The sequence below is a fragment of the Nelumbo lutea genome, chromosome 1, assembly GCF_056320005.1.
Source record: "Nelumbo lutea isolate HS-2025 chromosome 1, American lotus-T2T, whole genome shotgun sequence".
Taxonomy (NCBI): domain Eukaryota; kingdom Viridiplantae; phylum Streptophyta; class Magnoliopsida; order Proteales; family Nelumbonaceae; genus Nelumbo; species Nelumbo lutea.
Window position 1 is genome coordinate 65749602 of NC_142684.1, and position 25797 is coordinate 65775398.

The 25797-nt window shown below is 38.3% G+C and overlaps 1 protein-coding gene across 6 annotated transcripts; it reads left to right on the forward strand.

The window, feature by feature from the left end:
- The first annotated feature begins 312 nt into the window (after positions 1-312).
- LOC148874994 (C2 and GRAM domain-containing protein At1g03370-like) lies at positions 313-25797 on the forward strand. 6 transcript variants are annotated; one of them, XM_088963983.1, is made up of 10 exons: positions 313-467; positions 1167-1512; positions 1781-3034; positions 17627-17809; positions 18005-18288; positions 18383-18499; positions 18733-18995; positions 23884-24025; positions 24535-24807; positions 24943-25797. In XM_088963983.1, the coding sequence occupies exons 1-10, from the start codon at positions 423-425 to the stop codon at positions 25138-25140; spliced, it is 3105 nt and encodes a 1034-aa protein (XP_088820109.1). In that variant the 5' UTR covers positions 313-422; the 3' UTR covers positions 25141-25797. The 6 variants fall into 6 exon arrangements, with proteins under 6 accessions (XP_088820109.1, XP_088820111.1, XP_088820112.1 ...); XM_088963985.1 differs by having other exon boundaries at positions 18140-18288; positions 23884-24052; XM_088963982.1 differs by having other exon boundaries at positions 314-467; positions 23884-24052.

Here is a 25797-nt window from a genome sequence, read left to right on the forward strand (position 1 = left end):
GTATACGTATCTTTTGATTTTCTTTTCATTCATGGGAGGTGTTCCGAATGCGAACCAATGCACGGCTGCAATTACTGTACAAGTGTGAGATGGTTCAGGTGGGTGTGAGGAGGGAATCGGGATTCGCCCCGAATACTCACCGCTTTTTAGGAGAGTCCACTCTTTTTTATTAGCCACGTGTCATCCGACAATTTCTGGGCATTAAAAATGTCAGATCATCGTTTGTAAACGGGTAAAGTCTCCTGCTGGTTATAGGGAGACGAGACCTGGGGAGTGGGATCCATTCCCGCCTTCGTCAGCAATCATCAGGATTGGAGACAGGGTCAATGGGCTATCCCCATCGAGATTTTGATCTGCCACGTCACAATTAATTTAACCACGTCAGATCATGTGTGAGACCCCAATCAGTCAATCACAACTCAATGACGAGGATTCCTCCTCCCCTATTTTTACTTTATTTATTTAAGGTGCGTATGAATTTCCAAACTTAGACCAGACAAAGAATGGATATGGAGTCTCTTTGGCTTTCATTTTCATGCCTCGTTCTTTCGGTCTCTCTCTTGTCAATTTCGATTTCGATATTTCCGTTTCGGAAATTAGGATTTTCTGAAGGCTTTTCGTGATCTTAATTTTCTTCTCTCGAGTTATGCAGTTTTGATTTTTCTTGTTCTGTATTTTTGTTTTTTGGTGATCAAAATTCTGTATCCATTTATTGGTCCCACTTCATTTTTTTCTCAATGTTTCCCCATCTTTCTCTTTTCCTATCTAAATTATTATGTTTTTTTTACCAGAATTATTTATTTTATTTGATTCATTTTTTAATCATTCTTTTCTTTTCTTCACATTGAACCTTCTGTTTGATTTGAGTTTTTTGTATTCTTTATTTTCAGTTGATACTTCTGTTCATATTCATTAATGTATGATTCTATTGTTTTTCCTCCCATCTGTGACAAAAATAAGATTTTCTGCAGCACAAATGGGATCCTTTTGTTTATGTAATCTGTAATTAATAAAAAACGAAACCATTGTAAAATTCTTTTCTTTATTAAAGAATAAGAATTCTCTCTTTATTTTCTTTTGTAAGATTAATTTCTAATTTTTCAATTTTCAACGTAAATGATAAATCGCGTTTTCATTTAATTTGCACAAAAAAAAAAAAAATGAAGCTTTTGGTACGTGTGATCGAAGCGCGAAATCTACGCGCATTGGATCTTAATGGTTCAAGTGATACTTATGTTCGGTTACACCTGGGAAAGCAAAAATTTAAGACGAAGGTGCTGAAGAAGAACTTGAATCCTTCTTGGGGAGAGGAGTTCAGTTTTGGGGTTGAGGACCTCCGTGAAAAGCTCGTTGTCTCTGTTCTAGTTGAGGATAAATACTTCAACGACGACTTCGTGGGCAAGCTCAAAGTGCCCGTTTCCAAGGTTTTCGACGCCGAGAATAAGTCTCTCGGCACTACCTGGTATCCCCTGAAACCCAAGAATAAGAAGAAGTCCAAGAACAAAGAATGTGGTATGTAGTATGCACTCCCATAATCAGCTTCCTGTTTCTCCTGTTGTGTTATTGGGTTGGTGGGGATATTTTTATTACGGTTTCCTTTTGAAATTTATTGCTTTTAAATTTTTTTATTTATAAGCAATTATAACCAAAATTTATTTCCGTCATTTGATGTTATAATTTTTAACTGCATTATTGTTCTTATTGCAGAAATGTGATTGCTCTATCGCTTATGGTTTTATAAATTTGTTGGTTATCTCTCTCTCGCTTTTTTGTTTGGCAGGCGAAATTCTTCTCACCATATCTTTATCTCAAAACAACTCTTTCTTAGACGAGAAATTGTCCCGTACTGGTGATAATGTGCCACAAATGAGGAATTCTGTAGACTTAATAAGTGAATCATTTTCCGGATCCCCCAGTGGACCCTTAAAATCCCCTTATGCAGCGGGAATGGAGGAGACCATTTCTGCAAAGGATGAAAAAATGTCATCACAGACACTTAGTGGTCTGATAGCTCAAATTTTTCTTAAACAGGGGGAAACAATATCTGCTAGCGCTAGCAGTAGAAGTATTGCTACCGTGGACTCACCTGAGACGTCCAAAGTTGAAGTTAATGAGAATAAATCCGAAGAACAGTCCTTTGGTGGCAGTTTTGAAGAAGCAATAAGGAGCATGTCAAAAAGAGATCAAGGTGGGGAGGTACCGGGCAATTTACTAGGAGGGATACTTCTCGATCAATCTTATATTATTGCACCGTCCAGCTTGAATTCTCTACTCTTCTCACCTGATTCAGATTTCCAGAAATCGTTGGCAGAGGTGCAAGGAACCACTGAAATCCAACAAGGACCTTGGAGATGTGACAATTGCACGGAGAACTTAAAAAGAGTAATTACATACACAAAGGCTGCAACTAAATTGATCAAGGCTGTGAAAGCAACCGAAGAGCAGGTATATCTGAAAGCTGATGGGAAGGTTTTTGCAGTTTTGTCAAGCGTAAGCACACCAGATGTTATGTATGGGAGCACCTTCAAGACGGAATTGCTCTTCTGTATTACACCTGGACCTGAGCTGCCTAGAGAAGAACAATCATCACGGTTGATAATATCATGGCGCATGAACTTTCTACAGAGCACTATGATGAAAAGTATGATAGAAGGTGGGGCACGACAAGGTCTTAAGGACAGCTTTGAGCAGTTTGCTGATTTGTTATCTCAAAATGTTAAGAAGGTTGATTTGAAGGACCTTGGGTCCGACAAGGAGCTGGTTTTGGCTTCTTTGCAGGTGGAGCCACAGTCAGGTTGGAAGCTCGCATTCCAATATTTTGCAAATTTTACAGTAGTTTCCACTATTGTTATGGGAGCGTATGTAATCACACACATCTTATTAGCCATGCCCAGCTCGGTCCAAGGGCTTGAGTTTGTAGGGCTTGACTTGCCAGACTCAGTTAGTGAAGTGATTGTAAGTGGAATTCTTGTTCTTCAGAGCCAACGCCTTTTGGGGTTGATAGCCCGTTTCCTGCAGGCCAGAGTTCAGAAAGGTAAAACACTGTTAACAACCCCCTAACTTTATTTTCTTTTATAATAATTCGTTTTATGTGCTTAAATTGTACAAGTGCAATAACTTAAACGGACTTTAAGGTAAAACAGATAAATAGGAGTTAATTGGCTTACTAGGATAGCCCTTAGTTTATTAACTATGAGTTATGATGTTTTCACCGGTGACATTAAGTTGCTGATCTTTGGACTAGCTTGTGCAATTTTCTAGCTGAAGTTAGGAACTGGGAGTAATTTCTACTATACTATCAGAAACCTTGACCTTGGGTGTATCATTAATAACATTGGGAATATAATGTTCCATTTTCTTTTCCTAGACGTACTGCCCATTCTGGTTTTCGTCAATTATGTCTTTGGGTGCTTCTTTTGCATTTCATGTTCAGAACTATGCTTCTTGTCATATAACCCGATGGATAGGATGCTAATGGAAGCAAGCGATTATATACATACACATAAGATGCAAAGCTTGGAATCAAGACATGTTAGAAAGTCAAAATCCTATTAGTTTTCTTAAAGCAAAACCAAAAGTACCCAAACACCTTCCTTTTGGTGCTGTTGTGAAGCTTATTGGTTACCTACTCCAATGATCCAAAGTCTTCTGATTTTGTACATGATTTGAATAAGCAATTTCACCAACTCAATAATTTTAGAATTTTCTATTTTGTTTGGGAAGTGTTTTAGAGGGTTTCCAGTTTCACAGAATTCAGCTTTCAATTTTTAGAATATACTTGTCTAAGGTGGGGTCAAAATAGGAATTCTTTAGCAATTGAAAGTGAGTAGTTGTATTTGGTATGTCAGACTGATTTCTTGAGTCTTAATGGAAGTATTTAGACATCGCATATGCATCTATGAGTACAGGATCAATCTTTATTATAGAAAGATGTTGATTATTGAAAATCAAGTTCAATGTTTTGGAAACCATTCAGAATATGGTCAGAAACCATTGACTGATAAAAATGTGGTTGAACCATGGCTGAACTGGTGTTAAACCAGGAATTCCACTTTTATAACTCTATATTTTAAATGAACATATTTATGTCATTAACAATCAACCCAGTTGAACTATTATCAAACTGGTAGAACCATGAAAAACCCCTTCCTGGTTCTATGTCTGAACCAGTTTTCAAAGAAAATTTTGAATGTGATTTCCTTTGTTATTTTTCTTGAGTTTTGACTCTCTAAAGGCCATTACCCAATGATGGTCTTGACTATCCAGGGTAGACTGGATATCGTCCTAACCTTTGGCATTTATTTTTCGCACAAAGTGACTGTTCTGAGATCTGAGATTTTATTATGCACTACATAATGGCTGATCTTGATTCTCTCAAAATACCATTTTTTTTGGAGTTACTTCATTGAAGGCCTCATATTAAGTGGTTTGAATTGGTAGTTGGATTTCGAAGAGATGGTGACTCTTCTATCTGCTTATTTGTGTGTACCCATTCTTGGCCTTTTCCATTGGATCAGATTTCTACCAATTCTAGTTGATTTTTCCATCCTACATTAAATTGGTAACATTAACCAACATTATGTTACAATGTTCTCACATAGTGGAGATCCTTTAGGGAAAGACTCAACAATAGCGAGATAATGTGATGTTCCTGATTGCTTACTGGCTTGATCATTCAGAGGACAATATAATTAAACTGAAGGTGAAGAAGGATGTATTTATCAAGATTCAAGCATGTGACACTTGTAGTCAAAACTCCAATTGAAGAATTGAAGAAGCTTGCTGAGAACAAGAAAGTGATGAAGCAAATATATGAGCTAGTGGTGCTGAAGTAAAGTTAAAGTAAAACACTCAAAGAAAGCCTGGCATGGGGTATTTTGTAACAACATTATTTTGAGTATCATTCTTAATTTTCCATAAGATGCATATAATTCAAAGTTAGTGCATTTATGAGGACTGAGGTTTATTGTGATCATGGGCCAAGTTTTATGCTCAAATACTTAAAATCTCAAGGATGACTTTTAATGGAGGTAAATAATGTCAAGCTCTGCCCATAGAATCTGAATGGGAGGAATCAAACTCATAATCTACCATAAGATTTGGATTTTAGGTCAAGAATTATATCGGAAATTCAATTATACCATCATTTTTCCAAGGGCCATTTTTGGTATGCTCAAAAGTTTCAAACAATTTGAATTTGGTATTGTTTGGAAGTCTAGTTATGTATTTATGAAATAAAATGATCATGTGTCTCGAATATGGTTTAAGTTATATCCAACAATTGAGATACAAGTTTGTGTTGGGAGGATTTGCTAATTTAGGAGTCTTAGAATTTTGTATTGCTTTATTAGGGAACTCCAATTATGTTTGTTGAGTTTACTTAATTAGAGTTTGAATTGAGAAATGTTTTGAAATTATGAGGCAGTTGTGCTTAGTACCTAAATTTGATTTCTTAGGTATTAAGGAAATTGATCATTGAAAATTGACTGACACTTTGCTTTGTTACCATGCATAGGTTTGAATCTCGCATGTTTTCTTCTTCTTCTTGGTATATCTATCTTAATAATCTCCTAGGCTCCCCTATATCAGAGTGACAAATACTGTGGGTTCCCTTTTTTGCTGCTTAATTGACAAAGGAATATATGCTTGGCTTCTGCTTTCAAGTTTCAGGTTTATAGTGACTGGAATGATCTTTATTGAGCTAGAATAGACAAGGTCCTCAACTTGCTAAGTTATGACATTTAGCTTAAAAGTAACTATTGGAGATGACTTACTGATGAAGAAATAAAGATTAATGGGAAAAATGTAATATGAGAATGGTAATAAAAACTTAATAAACTAATATTCAATCAATAAATATAATACTTGCTACAAACTGAAGATAGATCCTAATGAAGTCAGCACCATTAAGTTTCTCTAGTAGTTCGCATCTAGAGATAGGGCTGTGAATGGATTAGGTCTGGGTAGACCTGATTCTAGCCAATAAAAACGATACATAGATTTAATTCCAACAGGGTCTATAAGTAAACTGATCCTATTAATAATTGGGAGTATCAAGTCTGACCTGGTAAGACCCAAACTGATGTCTCTAGCATGGTATTTTGGCAATGAAAGTATAAAACTACAAACCTCCTTAATCTATTTTCTCAAAATATCTTATATTTCCCCTATAAAGTGACAACCTTAGACATCTTATGTTAAATTATTATAGATAAACCATGACAAACATTTATAAAGCATACACACGTGCATTCATATATACAGACCATAATTGGTTAGATGGCTAAAAGGAAAATTCAATGGTTCTGGACATATAGGCATGTTATTGGAGAAATAATACACCTGGCAGAAGAACTGAATACAAGCTTCCATTGGATTCCTAGATCTGCCAACAGTAGAGATGACTTAGCAAAACAAGGAGAAACCAGAGATCGATTTTTCTAGGGGCTTGGTTCCCTAAAATAGAAATTTGTAAAGAGGGATGGCTATTAGGTGCTAGGCCAAATTTCCCGCCTGGGTACTGAAATGTAACATTATCATCAATCAATAAAGTTTTTAGTTGCTGACAAATAAAAGCCTGTGTCTTAATTGGGTAAAACCCATTACCTATGTTATTAATCTAGTTCGACAGATCTAGAAGAGAGAAGAGAGAAGAGAGAAGAGATGAGAGAGGAGAGAAGAGAGAAAAGAGAGATCTATTCCAAGTTGAGTGGCTGGCGGCACCTAAGTTAATATTTATACTTAGGGCGACAACTCATAACTAATACACTGAGGAAAAGACAAAAAGACCCTTTAGTAGGCCACAGGCCTCTACATACACATTACAAAACTCCCCCTCAAGTTGGAGCATATATGTCAATCATGCCCAACTTGTCACACAGTTCATTATGTCGCAAATAGTGAAGACCCTTTGTAAGGACATCAGCTAGTTGTTCCTTGGAACTGATGTAAGGAGTACAAACTTCTCCCTTTTTAAGTTTCTCCCTTATGAAATGCTTGTCGACTTCAATGTACTTGGTCCTGTCATGAAGAACTAGATTGGCTGCAATATTAATGGCTACCTTGTTGTCACAATAGAGAGACATTGGGCCATCAACCGAGAGGCCTAACTCTTCAACCAAGTTCTTCACCCATAGTACTTCAGCAATTCCATGTGCCATGGCCCTATACTTGGCCTCAGCACTAGATCTGGCCATTACACTTGGCTTTTTGCTTCTCCAAGTGACCAAGTTCCCACCAACAAAGGTACAATATCCATTAGTTGATTTCCTATCATCAACTTCTCTAGCCCAATTTGCATCGGTGTAGACTCCCACTTTCATATGATCATGTTTCTTGAAAAGAGTTGTAAATCAGTCCTCTGAATCTGATGTAAACTTGGGAAAATTAGAGAAAAAAGAGTCAGAAAAGAAGAGAACAGCAGTACAAGAGAATGAAGATGGAGAAAAGAGGAGGAAGAAAAAGAGTTCGAATGTCTCTTCCCTCCCTTCTCTAATCCTTTTACTAAACTTCAATCTTAACATAATTATAAGTATACCCTTAAGTGGGTGGCCAACTAGGCAACAACATAAAGAGAACTGGCAAAAGAAATAACAGGCCCATTAGCTAACAAATAAATAAAACATATTACAAGAAAAGATACTAGGGCCCATTCAGCCCAACCTCTTTACACTCCCCCTCAAGCTGAGCATAGATGTCAATCATGCCCAGCTTGCTTATATAGTGTGTCAGTTTCCCTCTCGGAACTCCCTTGGTCAAAATATCAGCCGGCTGCTCTTATGAGGTGATGAATGGCAAACAAACTTCTCATGAGAAAACTCTTTCCCGTATAAAATGTCTATAAACCTCAATGTGCTTACCTCTATCATGTTGAATAGGATTATGTGCAATTTTGATAGCTGCTTGGTTGTCACAGTAGAGCATCATTGGCTTCTCATAGTCAACTCCCAATTCTTCTAAAAGGGATTGTAGCCACATTAATTCTAAAACACCATGTGCCATAGCCCTATATTCGGCTCCAACAGAGGATCTGACAACTACAGACTGTTTCTTACTCCTCCATAAAACAATATTCCTTGCCACCAAAGCACAATAACTTGAGGTGGATCTCCTATCATCAATACACCCTGCCCTTGATTAATAACACTCACTGCATAGGAAATGTCTGGCTGAGTCATGCAAAGATATAACAACTTCCCAAGCAGTCTCTGAAACACTCCCTTATCAGATAAAAGTTCACCATCTGTAGCAGAAAGCTTGTGATTAGGATCAATAGGAGTAGATGCTGGTTTAACACCAAGTTTGTCAGTCTCAGCAAGGAGGTCAAGGACATATTTGCATCGAGAAATGAAGATACCATCTTTAGATCTAGCAACTTCAATGCCCAAAAAATATAAGAGATTTCCTAAATCCTTGATGTCAAATTTAGAGTTAAGAAATCTTTTGAGTTTATTGACCTCTTGGGTGTCATTACCCGTGACCACAATATCATCAACATAGACTATGAAAAAGGTCACCAGAGAGCCACTTCTTTTCAAGAACAAGGTATGATCCGATTGAGTTTGTGCGTAACCAAATGAGACAATAGCAGTCCTGAACCTCTCAAACCAAGCCTGAGGATACTATTTGAGACCATAAAGAGATTTTTGCAGTTTACACCCCTTCCCCTGCATTTCCTTTCCATACACCCCTGGAGGCAAAGACATAGACCTCTTCATGTAGATCGCCATTCAAGAAGGCATTTTTAACAACAAACTGGTGGAGAGGCCAATCAAAAGTAGTAGCCAGAGATAACAAAACCCGGACTAAGGTTATCTTAGCCACAAGAGCAAATGTCTCAAGATAGTCAATACCATACATCTGAGTGTAGCCTTTAGCAACCAAACTGGCCTTAAACCTCTCAATAGAGACATCAAAGTGATATTTAATGGCAAGAAAAGAGTAGTAGGTAGGAGATAGAAGGCTATAAGATAGGTGTTTGGAGATACAATGGGTTGTACACTTCTGCTTGCCCTTGCGGAAAGCAATAGGAAGATCAAGGTCTGGGAAGGGTGTAGCTGGGTCAAAGGAAGGCCGACCTGTTACCTTAGTAATGATGGGAGGAGCAAGAGGCTCTTTTGTAGGAGTGGAAACAACTTGCCCATGTCTGAATCTGTGCCTTTGGTATCACCTTTGAAGAACAGGATGAGGAGGAATTACAGGAGGATGAGGTGGAGGAGGAGGAGTAGTAATATTGGAGGTAGGCCCAGTGGGAGAAGTGGACACCTCATGAGATGACTCAAAAGGAACAGGAAGAGGAACTACTAGAGACATAGCAAAGGGTTCCTTAGATTTCTCCCCCTCAGGAGGAATACTAAAGAAAGGAGTAGACAAAGCAAATGTGACATCACGAGATACAAAACGAGTACCATTAACTGAATCAAAATAGCAATATCCCTTCTGTGTGGGGGCATATCCCAGAAAAACACATTTACGAGCCTTAGGTTCAAATTTGTGCCTTTGATGGCTATGAACATGCACATAACAAGTGCACCAAAAACACAGAGAGGAAGAGAGAAGAGATCTTCATTCAAAAAGAGAAGGCTAAAGGGGGTTTTGAAGCCAAGAACCCTGGAAAAGAATACGGTTAATAAAAAAAGTTGCAGTAAGGACAATATCTCCCCAAAATTGTATAGGAACATGGGATGCAAAAAGGAGGGATCTGGCAACTTCAACCACATGTCGGTTCTTCCTTTCCGCCACTCCATTCTTTTGTGGAGTGTAGGAACAAGAACTATGATGAATAACCCCAAAAGTTTCAAGATAGGCTGAGAGGGTTTTCTCAAAATACTCCTTAGCATTATCAGAATGGAATATTTTGATCCGGGTGTTAAACTAGGTAAGAATGAGTTCATGAAATTTTTGCACAATAGTTGGTACTTCATCCCTAAATTTCATGAGATAAATTCAAGTGTAACGAGAGTAATCATCAATATAAAGGATAAAGTACCTATAACCCCCCATAATAGGCAAATGATATGGCCCCCATACATCAGAGTGAACAATATGAAAAGGAGAAATAGATCTTTTATTGTTTACTGAATAAGATTGTCTACAATGCTTTGCCAGTTCACACAACTCACAATGAAGACTTGATAAAGACACTCCCTTAAATATATTTGGAAATTAATGACTCAAAGCAGAAAAAGACAAATGACCAAACTAAAAGTGACATAACATGATTTTGTCAACAGACTCTAACAATACTGACTCCAAGGCAACTCCATGAGGTGGTCCAAGAGCACTATTAGGTGTGTCCAACAAGTATATTCCGTTCGCCTCATGGCCACTCTCAATCATCATCTGAGACTAGGTCTTGAAAAACACAATGAGTGGGAAAGAAGGTTATGTTACAGTTCATGGATTTAGTCAGGCTACTAATAGATAAAAGATTTGTATTAAGTTTAGGGACATGAAGAATAGAGGATAAATAAAGGGTGTCAGAGGTTTTTATATCCCTTTTGCCAGAAATGGGAGCAAGGGACCCATCAGTAAGGGATATTTTCTCTTTACCAGAGAGGTGGCATGAATAGAAAATGTTAGACAAGCTGGTCATATGGTCTAATGCACCGGAATCAATGATCCAATGGATTTAATGATTACTTGAAATTGAAGCATGGTTTGTAGAAGCACGAATACCTGAGTGAGCAAATGCTGATGATGATGATGTGTTGCCTGAAGAGTGAGATGTAGAAACAGTAGACTCCAAGTGACTTAATAGCCTACCATACTTTTCAAAGTCTGCCTTCATTGCTACCAACTGTTCAATGGTGGACTTCTCTTCACTCTCCTTACTTCCTCCTTCTGGTACTGTGGCAACATTAGCTGCTTTCGGATTTCTTGTCTGACTGCCCTTCTTAAAATTATTGTTATTCTTAAACTGGTCAGGATGAAGCTTCTAGCAAGTGTCCTTCGTATGCCTCGGTTTCCCGCATGTGCAAAGTGTTCCGTAGGTGGACTCTGTAACTGAACCTGCCGCCTACTCTCCTCACTGCTCACCATAGCATATGCCTAGGCAAGAATAACATCATCTTTGGCCAGAATATTCTGTCTAATGATGTCAAACTCAGGGTTGAGTCCAGTAAGAAATTCAAACACCCTGTTTCTTTTCACCAACTTCCTAGTCTCTCATGCAACTGTCTCCATAACATCAATTTCCTGCCATAAGGATTTCAGTATAAAATAGTAGATTGCCACACTCTAGCCACATTCAACTTCTGTGAATAAGTTTCAGTAACACTGTCCTAGATCTCCTTGGCAGAGGACATCCAGAGATAGTGTTGACTTATATGAGTTTGCATAGAGTTGACTAACCATCCTATAACAGTATAGTTATCCTGTATCCATTTCTCATATTCAGGGTTTGTCTCTTCGAGTTTCACTTTAGTGCCTGTGAGGTACCCTAATTTTCCTCTACTACAGACATAAATCCTTATAGACTGTGCCCAAGCAAGATAATTTGTCCCATCTAGCTTGATTGTGGTCACGTTAGTCAAAACGGAATCTATCGAGCCAAGCCCGAAAACCGGCACCTGCTTGAACTCACTTTCGTATTGCTCCATTAATCAAACGAAAATAAAAAAACCAGAAGTTTGGTCCTTATAAACTTACTTGAAGTCAAACCAGTACACAGATGCTTGAAAACTAGGGTTTCATTGTGTCCGATTGTTGGGAAGAAAGAGAGAAGATGCAGCCTCTCCTACCAGAGCTTCCCAATCTCTTCCAAACCTGAACCACCCTCTTTTAGAAGTCAAAAGACACCTCCCAAGCACAGAATGCCACACCCAAAGCTTCACTTTTACTTGTAACTTCGAAAATCTCTAATCGGCTAGGGTTTTGGGCAGAAACAGTACATCACCACTTGTTGGCAATATTCGGCCATATTTACACTCTCCAAACCCTCTACCAATTAGGCCAAAGATCCTCTGAACTATAGAGAACCTATCTCTCCATACACTCTTAAATCAAAGGGTGTATGGGAAAAGAGAAAGAAGAAAAGAAGGAAGAAAGAAACCTGTTTTGATACCAATTTGTAAATCAGTCCTCTAAATTTGATGTAAACTTGGGAAAATTAGAGAAAAAAGAGGAAGAAAAGAAGAGAACAACAGTATAAGAGAAGATGGAGAAAAGAGGAGGAAGAAGAAGAAGAGTTCAAATGTCTCTTCCCTACCTTCTCTAATCCTTTTACTAAACTTCAATCTTAACATAATTACAAGTATACCCTTAAGTGGGCGGCCAGCTAGGCAGTAACATAAAGAGAATTAGCAAAAGAAATAACAGGCCCATTAAGATAGGTCCATTAGCTAACAAATAAATAAGACATACTACAAGAAAAGATACTAGGGCCCATTCAGCCCAGTCTCTTTACAAAAAGTAACCCAGTTCCTGGATACTTCTTTAGATATTTGAGTACCCTCTCAGCTGCCTCTAGATGGGAGGATGTTGGTGCATGCATAAATTGACTGAGGACACCAACAACATAAGCTATCCGGTCGAGTCATTGATAGGTAGAGGAGTCTTCCTACCAACCTCTGAAATTTCCTGATATATGTCACTGGTTCTCCAGTACAATCACCAAGCCGATGGTTTTCTTCAATAGGAGAGTCTGCAGGTTTTGCTCCTAACTTTTCTGTGTCCTGCAAAAGATCTAGGACATACTTCCTTGGGGAAATGAAGATGCCCCTTTTTGAGCGGGCAACCTCAATACCAAGGAAATAATGTAGCTATCCCAGATCTTTCACCTCAAATTGCATAGCAATGGATTATTTGACCTTTTAATCTCAGTCCCAATTCCCCGTAATCACAATGTCATCAATATAGACAATTAATACCACAACATTCTTCTAGTTTCTCTTGACAAATAGAGTATGGTCAGATTGGCACTGCTTGAACCCAATTTGCTGTAAAGCCAAGTGAAATCTGCTAAACGAGGCCCTTGGGGATTGTTTCAAACCATATAAAGATTTTTTTAGTTTGCAAACTTTCCCTTCACACCCTTGTGCTACAAACCCAAGAGACTGAATCATGTAAACTTCTTCTACCATATCTCCATTTAAGAAAGCATTTTTTATGTCCAGTTGGTGGAGCTCCCAATCAAAGTTAATAGCCAAGGATAGTATAATCCGAATAGTGTTCATTTTAGCAACTGGGGCAAAGTCTCTGCATAGTTAACCCCATACACCTGAGTATACCCTTTTGCAACTAGCCTGGCTTTATACCTTTCAACCGACCCATCTGCTCTATGCTTTACTGTGAATACCCACTTGCATCCCATTGGCTCCTTGCCTTCGGGAAGATTCACCAACTCCCAGGTATTGTTTTTGTGAAGAGTACTAATTTCTTCCTTCATTACATCTGTTCGTTTAGGTATAGATAAGGCTTTTGCAATACTTTTGGGAACAAAGACGGAATCAATGGTAGTCAAAAAGGCATGAAATGAGGGAGCAATGTTTTTGTAGGATAAAAACTGAGCAATAGGATGCTTAGTAATACATGATCAAACCCCTTTTCTATGAGCAATTGGGACATCAAGATCATTAGTAAGATCATCAATAGCAATAGGTTCAGTCATATCAAAGGGAACAAGGGTACCTGAATTTTATTTCAAGGAGTCAGAAGGTGCTGGATGTATGGTCTCAAGTTGCTTCATAGCCTTCGAATTCAACAGTCCCTTACGGCGTCTCAAGAAGACACGGAATGGAGAGGAGTTAGGAATAGGGGAAGAGGGATTTGAGGAGCTGGAGCTTGTCTCTCCTCCTTCACACTATTCTCCCCTTGAGGAGAGGCTTGAAAGAAGGGTTCTGACTCAATAAAGGACACATCCATAGATACAAAGTACTTAGAGGTGACTGGATTGAAGCATTTGTAGCCCTTCTGGGAAGAGGGATAACCCAAGAAAACACACGGAACAGATTTGGGGTCCAATTTACCCCGGTTAGGAGATAGATCATGAATAAAGCATTTACACCCAAACACACGTAGAGGAATGGAAAATAAAGGGGATTGAGGGAAGAAAAGTTGATGTGGGGCCTTGTATTGTAGAAGGCGTTATGGCATACGATTAATAACATAAGCTGTAGCCATCACAACCTCAACCCAAAAACGTTTTGGAACATGCATGTGAAGCATCATACTACGAACAACTTCGAGGAGATGGCGGTTCTTCCTTTCAACAACTCCATTCTGTTGTGGTGTTCTAGCACATGAGCTTCTATGAAGAGATCCATGTGAAGAGAAAAACTTAGTTAAGTCATGATGAAAAAACTCCTTTGCATCATCCGATTGAAAATTTGAACTTCAACATGAAATTGAGTGAAAACCATGCAATGGAAATCTTGCACAATCTTGGGTACTTATTCTCTCGAGTGCATAGGATATAGCCACGTGTATCTTGAATAATAATCAATAAAGCTAATAAAGTACTTGTACCCACCCTCAATAGGTATGTTAACAGGGCCCCAAACATTAGAAAAGACAATATGGAAAGGCAAAGTAGATGTTTTATTATTTGATGGAAAAGTCATTCTACAATGCTTACTCAAATGGCACATTTCACAATGCAAACTAATAAGAGACACTGACTTGAACAATTCAGGAAATATAACTCTCAAAGACTCAAAGGACAAATGACCAAGGCAATTATGCCATAATCACAGTTGACTGTTTGTAGACTGACTCATAAGACTCACTAAAGATGATGCCGCAAGGCCAACTTTATTCTCTAGGATGTAGAGACCATCAACCATATGTCCTTTACCAATTGTCCTCCCCGAGGTTAAATCCTGGAAAACACAAGAATGAGGAAAAAATGTTACACAACAGTTTAAAGACTTAGTAATACTACTTATAGATAACAAATTGATAGGAAGTTCGGGAACATGAAGGGTATGGGATAAGACAAGGCCATTAGGAAGAGATACAGATCCCTGACCAACAATGGTGGATAGAGACCCATCAACAAGTTTCACTTTATCCTTTCCAGAAAGAAGAGTGTAGGTCTGGAAGAGATTTGGCTTACTGGTCATATGGTTTGATACTCCTGAGTCAATGACCCAAGGTGACTCGGGAGTAGAGGTACACACATGAAATGCAAAAGCACCGTTACCCGATGTAGAAGCGAATGAGGTAGAAGGGGTAGGAACCGACCTGTCCAACTGCTCGAGTGTCCTACTATACAATTCCAAATGATCTCTGGAAGAGTTGATGCTGTCTTCCTTGGGACCAGAACCACTAGGATGCTCTTGAGAAAACACTGTAGTTTGATTACTTTGCTGATAGTCTTCAGTGGCCAGATTTGTAGAACTAAATTTCTTCTAAGGAGGCTTCTTTGAAGTGTCTTGATTTTTGGTTGCTCACTTGGGCTTACCCACTAATTCCTAACAGGTTTCTCGAGTGTGTCTAGGCTTCTGGCAATGAGTACACCATAGTTTGTCCTTATCTTCACCTTTCCTTGGTTCCCCCTTTTTCATTCCTGTGTTACCCCTTCTTGCAGCTAGGGCAGTTGGTTTCTCCCCCTCAGAAACATTCATGAGATTTTTCCTGCTCTCTTCAGATTGGACTAGAGCATATACTTCCTGAACTGAAGGAGGTTCCCTACTTTCCAAAATCTGCACCTGAAGAGGCTCATAAGCCGGGTTCAGCCCATGTAAGAAAGCAAAAACCCACTATTGGGAGAAAAGTTTTTTGTAGTCCTGTGCATCTTCATCATTCTTCCTGTCAATGGTCTGAAAATAGTCTAGTTCCTTCCAGATAGATGTAAGGGCTGAGTAGTATGTAGATAGGCTACGGTCACCTTGTCTACATGTAGATGATTCTGCTTGAAGTTGATAAATCTTGGCAAAATGCCTCTGTTCAGAATAGGTTGCCTTGGCTTGTTCACAGATTTCACAGGCTGTGTCAGCCCATATGAAAATTTTCTGTACATGAGGTAAATGGAGCCTAGCAGCCATGACATAACCATGCTGTTCTCTTGATCCCATCGATCATGTTCAGCAGTACCAGAATTGGGTTCTTTTATTTTTTCACTTATATAGCCAGCCTTCCCCCTAACTGTAACATAAAGTTTGATGCCTTTGGACCATTCTAGATAGTTCAGGCCATCAAAGGGGGTAATAGACATAGAAAAATTCATGCTGTCCATTCCCCCATTTAGGTTTCCTTGCTGTGAAGTAATGCCAGAGGTTGCTGAATCCTCAGTAGTCATTTCCACAGAAATATTACTGCTGTTCTTTTTTAAAAAAACCAATCTGATATAGAAGATTTCTTTTTTCTCTGAACAATAAGTAGGCTCCAATAACACAGGTTTGACAGTACTGTAGGTCAAAATTCTTAGCTGAAACACTTAAGTTTGCACAGAAAGGATACAGCCAGTCTCTACGACTTCAGAACTGTGACATTCACAGTGGTCAAAGTTTCAATGCATTTGGCTGCCACCACAAACTCAAAAAAAAAAAAAAATTCTACTGCATTGGGTTGCCACCACAGATCCAGATATCATTTTTTAATGCATTCGGCTGCCACCACACCCTTCTTGGTACAGCGACCAAGAGAGAAGAAAGAAAAAAAAAATTGTCTGAAACTTGTGCCCGGAAGAAGCACACGATGGAGTCTTCAATCAGAATAGTTTTTCCAGAAAAGGAAAGAGAACCAGATCTCAGATCTGGAAAAGTTGCGCCCAGATCAGAGCTCTGATACCATGTAGTTCGACGGATCTAGAAGAGAGAAGGGAGAAAAGAAGAGAGAAGAGAGAAAAGAGAGATCTATTCCAAGTTGAGTGGCTGGCGACACCTAAGTTAATATTTATACTTAGGGCGACAGCTCATAACTAATACACTGAGGAAAAGACAAAAAGACCCTTTAGTAGGCCGCAGGCCTCTACATACACATTACAACAATTAATAATTGGGACTCAAGATACAAACCAATATCCTACATTATAGGGTCAGATCATTTCAGGTCTGTCAGGGTTGACCCAGTCAATTGACAGTTCTACCAAGAGATGGAGTCAGCACCTTAAGTTTGGAGTCAGCATCAAACACATCAATGGGAAAATCTCTTTATCCATTCATTCAATGGCTCTGATGAGCTATTACTTTAAATATTTGTGAAGAAACAGAAAGGATCTTCTAAGATCTACAAAATATTTGATTTTCGTAAACAGAAAAAGAATTAACAATACTTGCAACTAAAACCTATTCAAAATATTTTCTGGATCTGAAGTAAATCTTTAGAAGCATTACTCACTATATAGTGGCTTAGTGGGAATCCAATTGAAATTTTATTGGGAGAATCAAATCTATATCTCCACTTGAGTTGAGAACTAAGTAATTTGGCTTTTTGGAATGGGCCCAATTTTTTGGGCCTTAGGTTCAATTCAGTGATTTATCAGGCTTAGGCTTCATGGTGCAATTTTTTTGGCCTATGGAATTGAGCTAGATTCACAAATTTTTATGTCCCAATTACTAATCTGTCTTTTTAGCCACATGAAGGCCATCTAAGCCTAAAGAAAAGTATGAGTTTGGCTTCCCTTTTCTTAAACTTTGGCCTCACATCATACTGATTCATTTTTCTTTCAATTTTGCAATTCTAGGTAGTGATCATGGCATCAAAGCACAAGGGGATGGGTGGCTACTAACTGTTGCATTGATTGAGGGAAGTAATATAGCAGCTGTTGATTCAAAAGGGTTTTCTGACCCATATGTAGTCTTTACTTGCAATGGTAAAACTAGATCGAGCTCTATCACTTTTCAGAAAGCTGATCCTGAATGGAATGGTGAGCTATTGTTTTTGGTATTCTACTTTCTAGTTTCAATATGCTCTATGGATTTACCACTTGCATAACCTATGATGCCATGGTTCAGTCCTAGAACAGTAAGCACTCAAATTTCTGTCAACAAGAATGATCTGTATGAAATTCAAATGTTCCATATATTGATTTCGTTTTGTTGAAAACCTGTTGGATACACAGAAATATTTGAATTTGATGCAATGGATGAACCTCCTTCTGTGTTGGATGTGGAAGTTTATGATTTTGATGGATCCTTTGTTGAAGCTGAATGTCTTGGCCATGCTGAAATCAATTTTGTAAAATCTAATATATCAGACCTTGCGGATGTTTGGATCCCTCTTCAAGGAAGATTAGCTCAAGCATGTCAGTCTAAACTGCACCTAAGAATATTTTTGAACAATACAAGAGGTAGCAATGTTGTTAAGGAGTATCTAGTAAAGATGGAGAAGGAGGTTGGGAAAAAGGTGCTTTGTCTAAGTTGGCTTCAGTGTTATTCTTAACAAAGTTCATGCCATTTTCTTTTAGTTGTGCATTGTTAATGACCAAGAACACTTGCAGATAAATTTGCGGTCACCTCAAACAAATTCAGCATTCCAGAAACTGTTCGGGCTTCCACCCGAGGAATTTCTTATCAATGATTTTACTTGTCACTTGAAGCGCAAAATGCCACTGCAGGTGCTGTTACATTCAATGCTATTGATCATTGCCATTTAAACTTTCAATTGCAGAGTTACTTCCCCATAAGCTTTGCTTTTGTTGAAATATCTTAATAACCTTGCATTTCTCTCTAATTTTGGGTTATACTTTGTGGAACAACATTGATTATGCTAATGTTTCTCTTTATTAGTCTACAGGGTACCTATGCTTCAAAGGCTTTAAATTGTTGAATTATGGTTGCTTCTGTGCAGGGTCGCCTCTTTCTGTCAGCAAGAATAATTGGGTTCCACACAAGCTTGTTTGGACATAAAACCACATTCTTCTTTCTCTGGAAGGACATAGAAGATATTCAAGTTTTTCCTGCTACACTTGCCTCAATGGGCAGTCCATTCATTATCATTACTCTTCAACAAGGCAGAGGTATGGATGCAAGGCATGGTGCAAAGACACAAGATGAACAAGGGAGACTGAAGTTCCATTTCCAAGCTTTTGTATCCTTCAATGTTGCCATTAGGTACCTAATGAAACCTATTTTATTTGAAAGAATCAAAATGATTAAATGTAGGAAGAATAAAGAAAAGAGAGAGTAGTTTAGAGAGAATAAAATCTTCTGGTGGCATACTGCTCCCATATCAAAATTATATTAAAAATACACTTATACCCCTGGATGCCCATATCTCAATGATAAAACTATTAAAAGAGGGGGGGGGGGGAGAAGGAAACGAGAAACCTTAACCCTCCTTAGCATTCAAGCTACCTAATAAAAGAACGAATGAAATAAAATAAAAAATATCTTATAGGGGACATTCATAGAACCCTGATTAGGCTCGTGGTATGAACCAAGAGGTATACCGGCCTCAAGTGAGGGGATTAGCCCCAAAGAGGAACACCTAGGGCCTAATAGAGATGGTTGGGCCTGTCCAGTTATGCTAGGCTTGAGATTTTTGGGCTGGACTTGCATCAGTAGGACTCATAAACTTTGGATCCTCTTTGTGGCACTACTTTTTATTACCTTTGTTCAATATGCTATGTAATGAAGGGATTATGTGATGTTTTCATAATGTGATGGTGAGGAGGGAGAAATCCCACCTTTAGATCCCCTACCCAAGCATGATTTCTACTTTTATTCCCACCTTTATTTCTTTGTCCATGATTGCCTTGTCTCCATGAATTTCCCTTGGAAATTTTGTCACCTATTTAATGAATTGCTATTATGACTTTTGAAGCACCCCATAGCTTTCAATTTTGAACCCAATGCTTGAGCAGTTTTTGTCTTCCAAGTTTTGTCTCAACTTTCATGGCTTCAGTAGGTTGTAGTCCTAATTTTTTGTCAATCATGTGTGGTCTCTAGCCCCACCGAGTGTTAAAGTTTAGGGAGAAGTACAATTTAGGCCAACTTTTCAACTTTAGGACTGCCAACTTTAAATATGCAAGAAAATGTTATCTTTTAAAATTTAATTCAGTGATTTAATAGGTTTTCCTAGGTGCACAGGTGAGGTGCATTTTAAGGCATGCACCTCACCTAGGCCCTGGGTGCAGCATTTTCAAAAGGTGCACGCCTGATGCGCCTTAGGCTTATTAGGATGAATGAATTAACAGCATTAGCAAAAAATGTTATGTTTGATTTTATATTTACATTTTCATTTTGAATATGTTTTATATGTTATGTTTATGTATTTTAATTTGAGATAATAGTTTTTTAAAATTGAAGTTTATATTTTTATTTCTTTTGCATTTATTTTGATTTGTTTTGGCATTTTTTGCACTTTGCTTCAAAAAGGCATGCGCTTTGCCTTGTACCTTAGGGCGCAAAATGCCCCTTGTGTGTGTGTGTGTTTTTCTGCGCCTTGTGCTTTTAAAACACTGATTTAATTGCAATTTAGGAAAATATGTTATGTGCTTCTCAAGTTCTAAACATAACAAATGCATACATGGATTATACCAAAATAATATGTAACATAAATATTAGATCATACCAAAAAAATATGTAGCATTTATAAATCATCATCATCATCATTATCTAAGCCTTGTCCTATCTATAGGTGGTCAGCTACATGAATCCTATTTTGCCATGCTGTGAACATCAGAAAACGGCTCACTTGGGTTGATTTGGAGTCGCCACCCACCATTGGGAATGAATTGGGAGTGATGGGCCTCGGGGCTTTTTTGCTTAAAATCATTTTGGTCTTTTTAGTAACTCCATATGTGAGGTACCGATCTAACCAAGCTAGGTAAGACTTGGATGGGAGAGGGAAGGGATTAGGCACCCTCTCCTGTGTTCGATAGGTGGGGCCTACATGGGTTTTAGAAACAAGCTCTAACAGACAATGTTTATCACAAAACACATTAATGAGACTTCACTAATAACAAGAAAATGAGGAATTATCTAATGCCCATAAATGAAAAGTCACTTAACGAGAGATGGGGAGAGAGAGTGGTGGCAGTGTGAGAGAGGTGGTGAGGGAGAGAGTTTCAGATCTGGTTTAGTGATCAGTAATGACAGTGAGAAGAAGAAGAATAAGAGGAAGAATGAGAGAGAGAGAGAGAGAGAGAGAGAGAGAGAGAGAGAGAGAGAGAGAGAAGATGTTGGGGAAGGAGGAACTGCTATCGGGTTCACTGCTGCATCGAGTTTCAAGAGAAAGGAGATGAACAATCGATTTTTCTATCTGGGGAGAGAGATAAGAGAGAAAAATGAGACAAAGAGGGGAACTGAGTTGGATGGAGGTGGAGAGGGTTGCTGCCGCTAGGTTGCTCGGTTGAGAGATTGAAGGAGATGATGGTGAGAGAGATAAGAGAGAAAAATGAGAGAAAGAGGGGAACTGAGTTAGATGGAGGTGGAGAGGGTTGCTGCCGTTAGGTTGCTCGGTTGAGAGCTTGAAGGAGATGATGGTGAACAGTAATTGTTTTTGATAAAAATAGCTCGGGTTGGGTTTTATATTACGGTAAAAGGATAATTTCGTAATTTTGTGAACTTTAGGGATATTTTGGTCAAATCGATTAGAAAAGGGGGTAAATAAAGGTATTTTTGGATGAAATTTGACAAGGTAGGGTTTTCGGACATTTGGGATTGATTGGTGGGGTCAGATTGGCCTAACGGTGCTTGGATCAAGAGAATTTGAGTTACGGACATTCCAACTAACGAAAAAGTCCAAAATGAAATCTTTTTTCGAGGGGTAAACTGAGGAATTTGCATTGAAATTTTGTAGGATGGTATTTTTGAGTGTCTTAGATGAATTGACAAGATTTTATTGGTTCAAATGTGTTTGGGTTAAGGCAATTTGTGATACGAGCAATCCGACGTGCGAGAAAGCTCAGAATGGAATGTTCATACGATGGATGGGCGGATCGAGGAATTTTGAGTTGACATTTTGTAGGATCGAATTTCTGAATGTCTTGGACGAATTGGTAAGATTTGATCGGTTTAAATGTGTTTGGATCGAAGGAATTTGAGGTATGGGTGGTTCGGCTAATGAAAAGGTTCAGAATGGAATCTTTTTATGATGGAGAAGTAAAACAAATATTTCAAGGGCTAAAATTTGATGGGTGGTCAACGAGAGTTTTAGGAAGATTGGGGGTCTTGGAAGATGTATTGTGATATAGATCTGTGACTTTAAGAGTAACGGGTAACGAGAAGGCTTGAATTGGAATCTTTACCTTGGTGGATGGGTGATCGGGTGGGGGGACTGATGGTGGTTTTGATGGGTTTGGAGGTGTTGGGTTATATGTTACGACGAAGATCTTGAATTTGGAGATTGACCGCCAATAAGATTGGTCTATTTGGAATCTTTTTAAATAAAGGGTGAAATGGTCATTTTGAGATTTGAAATTTGATGGATGGTCAATCGGGAGGTTGATTGAGGTTTTGATCATGTCTAGGGTATTTGGATTGTGGGTTTTAGTTGTAGTGTTTGGTTCGTCAAAATGGAATCTTTGATGAGTGGATGACGAAATCAAGGAATTTAAGGTTGAGATTTGGATCGTGGGTTTTAGTCATAGCGCCTAGTTTGTTAAAATGGAATCTTTGATGGATGGATGGTGAAACCAAGTAATTTATGGCTGAAATTTGTTGTGATTGGATGTTTATAGGTTTTGTTTCATATAGTGGGGTCTAATCATATGATAAGTGTGTTGACGGGGTGCAATCGTGGCTGTCAAAAGGGAATCTTGTAGTTTTAACTGTGGATTTCAGGGTGCTTGAGTTAGAATTTAGTCTTTTAGGGTTTTGACATGTTTTAGAGAGAATGGTGGGGTCTGATCAGGCATCTGTAGTGTGAGGAGTGGGTCAGAGAGGGAACCGAGCAAAAATTGGGTGCTGACACATGCTATTCTGTTCAATGCAAAGGTAGGGGTGCATCATGAAGACTTCCCAGGAGATCTCCCATCCCAGTACCAAAAATATGTATCATAAAGCATCATATATTTTGACATTGTATTTTTGCAATTATATTTTAAATCCTATTACCATTCTGCCCCAAACCATAAGAGATTGCATTTTCTTACATATTTAAAGTTGACTTTCCTGAAGTGGAATTAGACCTTTAAAGTTGGCCTAAAGTGCACTTTCTTAAAGTTTACCTTCTGGATGACAACAAAAAATCCTTGGAGGATAAGCAAAGCACTAGTAAACTATCTCTTCATATGTTTGATGTGTATGAGAGGTGTTTTGTGCTATAAAGTATATTCTAGAAGTGTTTATGCAATATAAGGTGTTGTATGGGGGTACATATTATAGATTTAGGGTTGCAAATATTCTAGAAGTGTTTATGCAATATAAGGTGTTGTATGGGGGTACATATTATAGTTTTAGGGTTGCAAATAGATTGAATCAAATTGAATGTAGACAAGGTTTACATGGTTTCTGCCAGTTGTACGCCCATGGGACCTGGGAAGAGGGATTAATCCACTATGAGAATACTCAGAAATACAAGACCATGAAAATAGGCACTCTCTCCCCTCACTCTCAACCCTAATCCATACCAAAAGAATGCTTATATAAGCCCAACATTAGAGAATAACTCAAAATTACAGATTGACTCCTTCACAAACCCAAATTTACAATTTGTAATACCCAGACATATAAACACACCACAGAGATCCTTCACAGACCCAATTTTAGGATGTGTTGTTATCACTTATCACTTATCAGAAATGGCACACTGTCAGAAAATAGAATATCCTTGTTATATGGCTAAATAAGGGTCCTGGAGTTTATTGGATATGCATATGTTGTGTATGGTTCATTGACTTACTAGGATAGTCTCCTTGTGCACTGTATGTTATATTGTACAATTGATGTTTATATTTTTAAATTAGATGGGCATCATATGTTACAGCTAGAGTTACATGTACTGTAATCTTGCTTTCTTTTATTTGGAACAGACCAGCTAATATCTATTAAACAGGACAATCATGGCTGTATGGAAGGCAAATTTCTTGAGTCCTGAGCAGAAGGTGGAAATTGATGAAGAAGAATCTGAAACAAGGAACCTCCAAACTGAAGATAATGGCTCTATCTTGGGTGTGGAGGATGCCAGGATGTCAGAGGTTTATTCCTGTCTTCTTCCTGTTCCTGTGAGATCTCTCTCTCTCTCTCTGTGTGTGTGTGTGTGTGTGCGCGCACACGCATGTGCGTGCATGCATGCACATATATGATAATGTCATTATGTTTTGCATATCTCCTCTCCCTTCAACATGTTCTGTCACTATGTTATGGTAGTCATGAAATTCCCAGGGGGACTGGTCATCTGAATTATGCAGAATTGAGTCAGGACTAGAATTCAAATTCAACCCCTCGCTATTCAAGACAACCTCAATGCCAACAAGTTGGCACAGTTGGTTGATTCGTCACCTGAGTTGCTATGTTTTGGTAGATTGGATGATTGTTGGATCTCCTTTGTTGGATTATTCAGTCTTCCCCAGTTTTCATGTATACCGAACATTGAATGGGACACTTATACAGTTTGTACTTGTCCAAGTTGAATTCAATTTGCATGTGTTAGGATTCTTTTCCTGTCAATATTTGATGTCAAAGTTATCTTTTGGGTGACTTGCAGATCAACTTGCTAACAGAAATGTTTGGTGGAGGTCCCTTGGAGCGTAAAATAATGGAACAAGTTGGATGTTCCAACTATTGTTACACACCATGGGAACTAGAGAAGGCTGACCTATATGAAAGGCAAATTTCTTACATATTGGACAAATCTCTTTTTCGTTACAGTGGAGAAGTGACAAGCACTCAACAAAAGTCTCCTCTTTCTGATAGAAATGGATGGATCATTGAAGAGGTCATGACAATCCAAGGAGTTCCACTTGCTGATCATTTTACTGTATGTATTATGTAACACCACTTAACATTATTCTGATAAAAGCTCAGTGTTGTAAGAGGATATTGGGTATGTTTTATTCCTTTGCTTTAGAACCTTGGTTGAGAATTGACAGAATGCCTTTCCACTGATTTGCAGCTTCACTTAAGATATCAAATTCAGGATCTCGCCTCCAGATCTAAGGGATGTCTATATGTTCAAGTATTCTTCGGCATTGGGTGGCTGAAAAGCACCAAACATCAGAAAAAGATAAAAAAGAGTATCTCATCAAATCTGCAAGATCGCCTGAAGAAGATGTTCAGTCTATTTGAGAAAGAGTATGTTACAGGAATGTAGAATTTGGGGCATCAGTGCAGGATTATTATGATGAAACTTCACTGGGTTATTTTTCTGATGCATTGTTTGATGATCAACAAACATACTCTGTTTCATGCATGGATTCAGAGGTATCCGGTACTTTGGTGAAATGGATTTTTTGTGATCCAAGTGCAGGCAATAATTACCTATCTATCTGAGAGGACTAGACATCTAAATGCTAAAAACTTTTGATCTTCATCTTGCCGATATGCTGCATCAATATGGTTTGTGTAAACCATTCTAGAATGGATGTCATTACATTTTGGATTGGCGATGCAGATGTCCATAAGGAGCTTAATTTAACATATCCTATGATCATACAGTCACAAAAGGACCTATCTGAATGGGTGAGGAGATGTTTGTTACAAGGGATGCGTAGGTTTCTCTCAATAGATTTACATGTAAAGTTTTTTCTGTTGTAAATTGCGCAATTAAAACAAAAAATTGCAGCTAGATGCTTTGTATTTTGATCAAGCGGGAGCAAGTTACTGACTTTAAGAAGATCAAGATGCGAATAATTGTACATGATTCATGTACTTGTATCCATAGTTGTTTGAATTGTACATTTCTGTATATACTCGTCCTTAGTAAAACATTTAATATAATAAATTTATAATTTCATCTTTGAATGTGAAA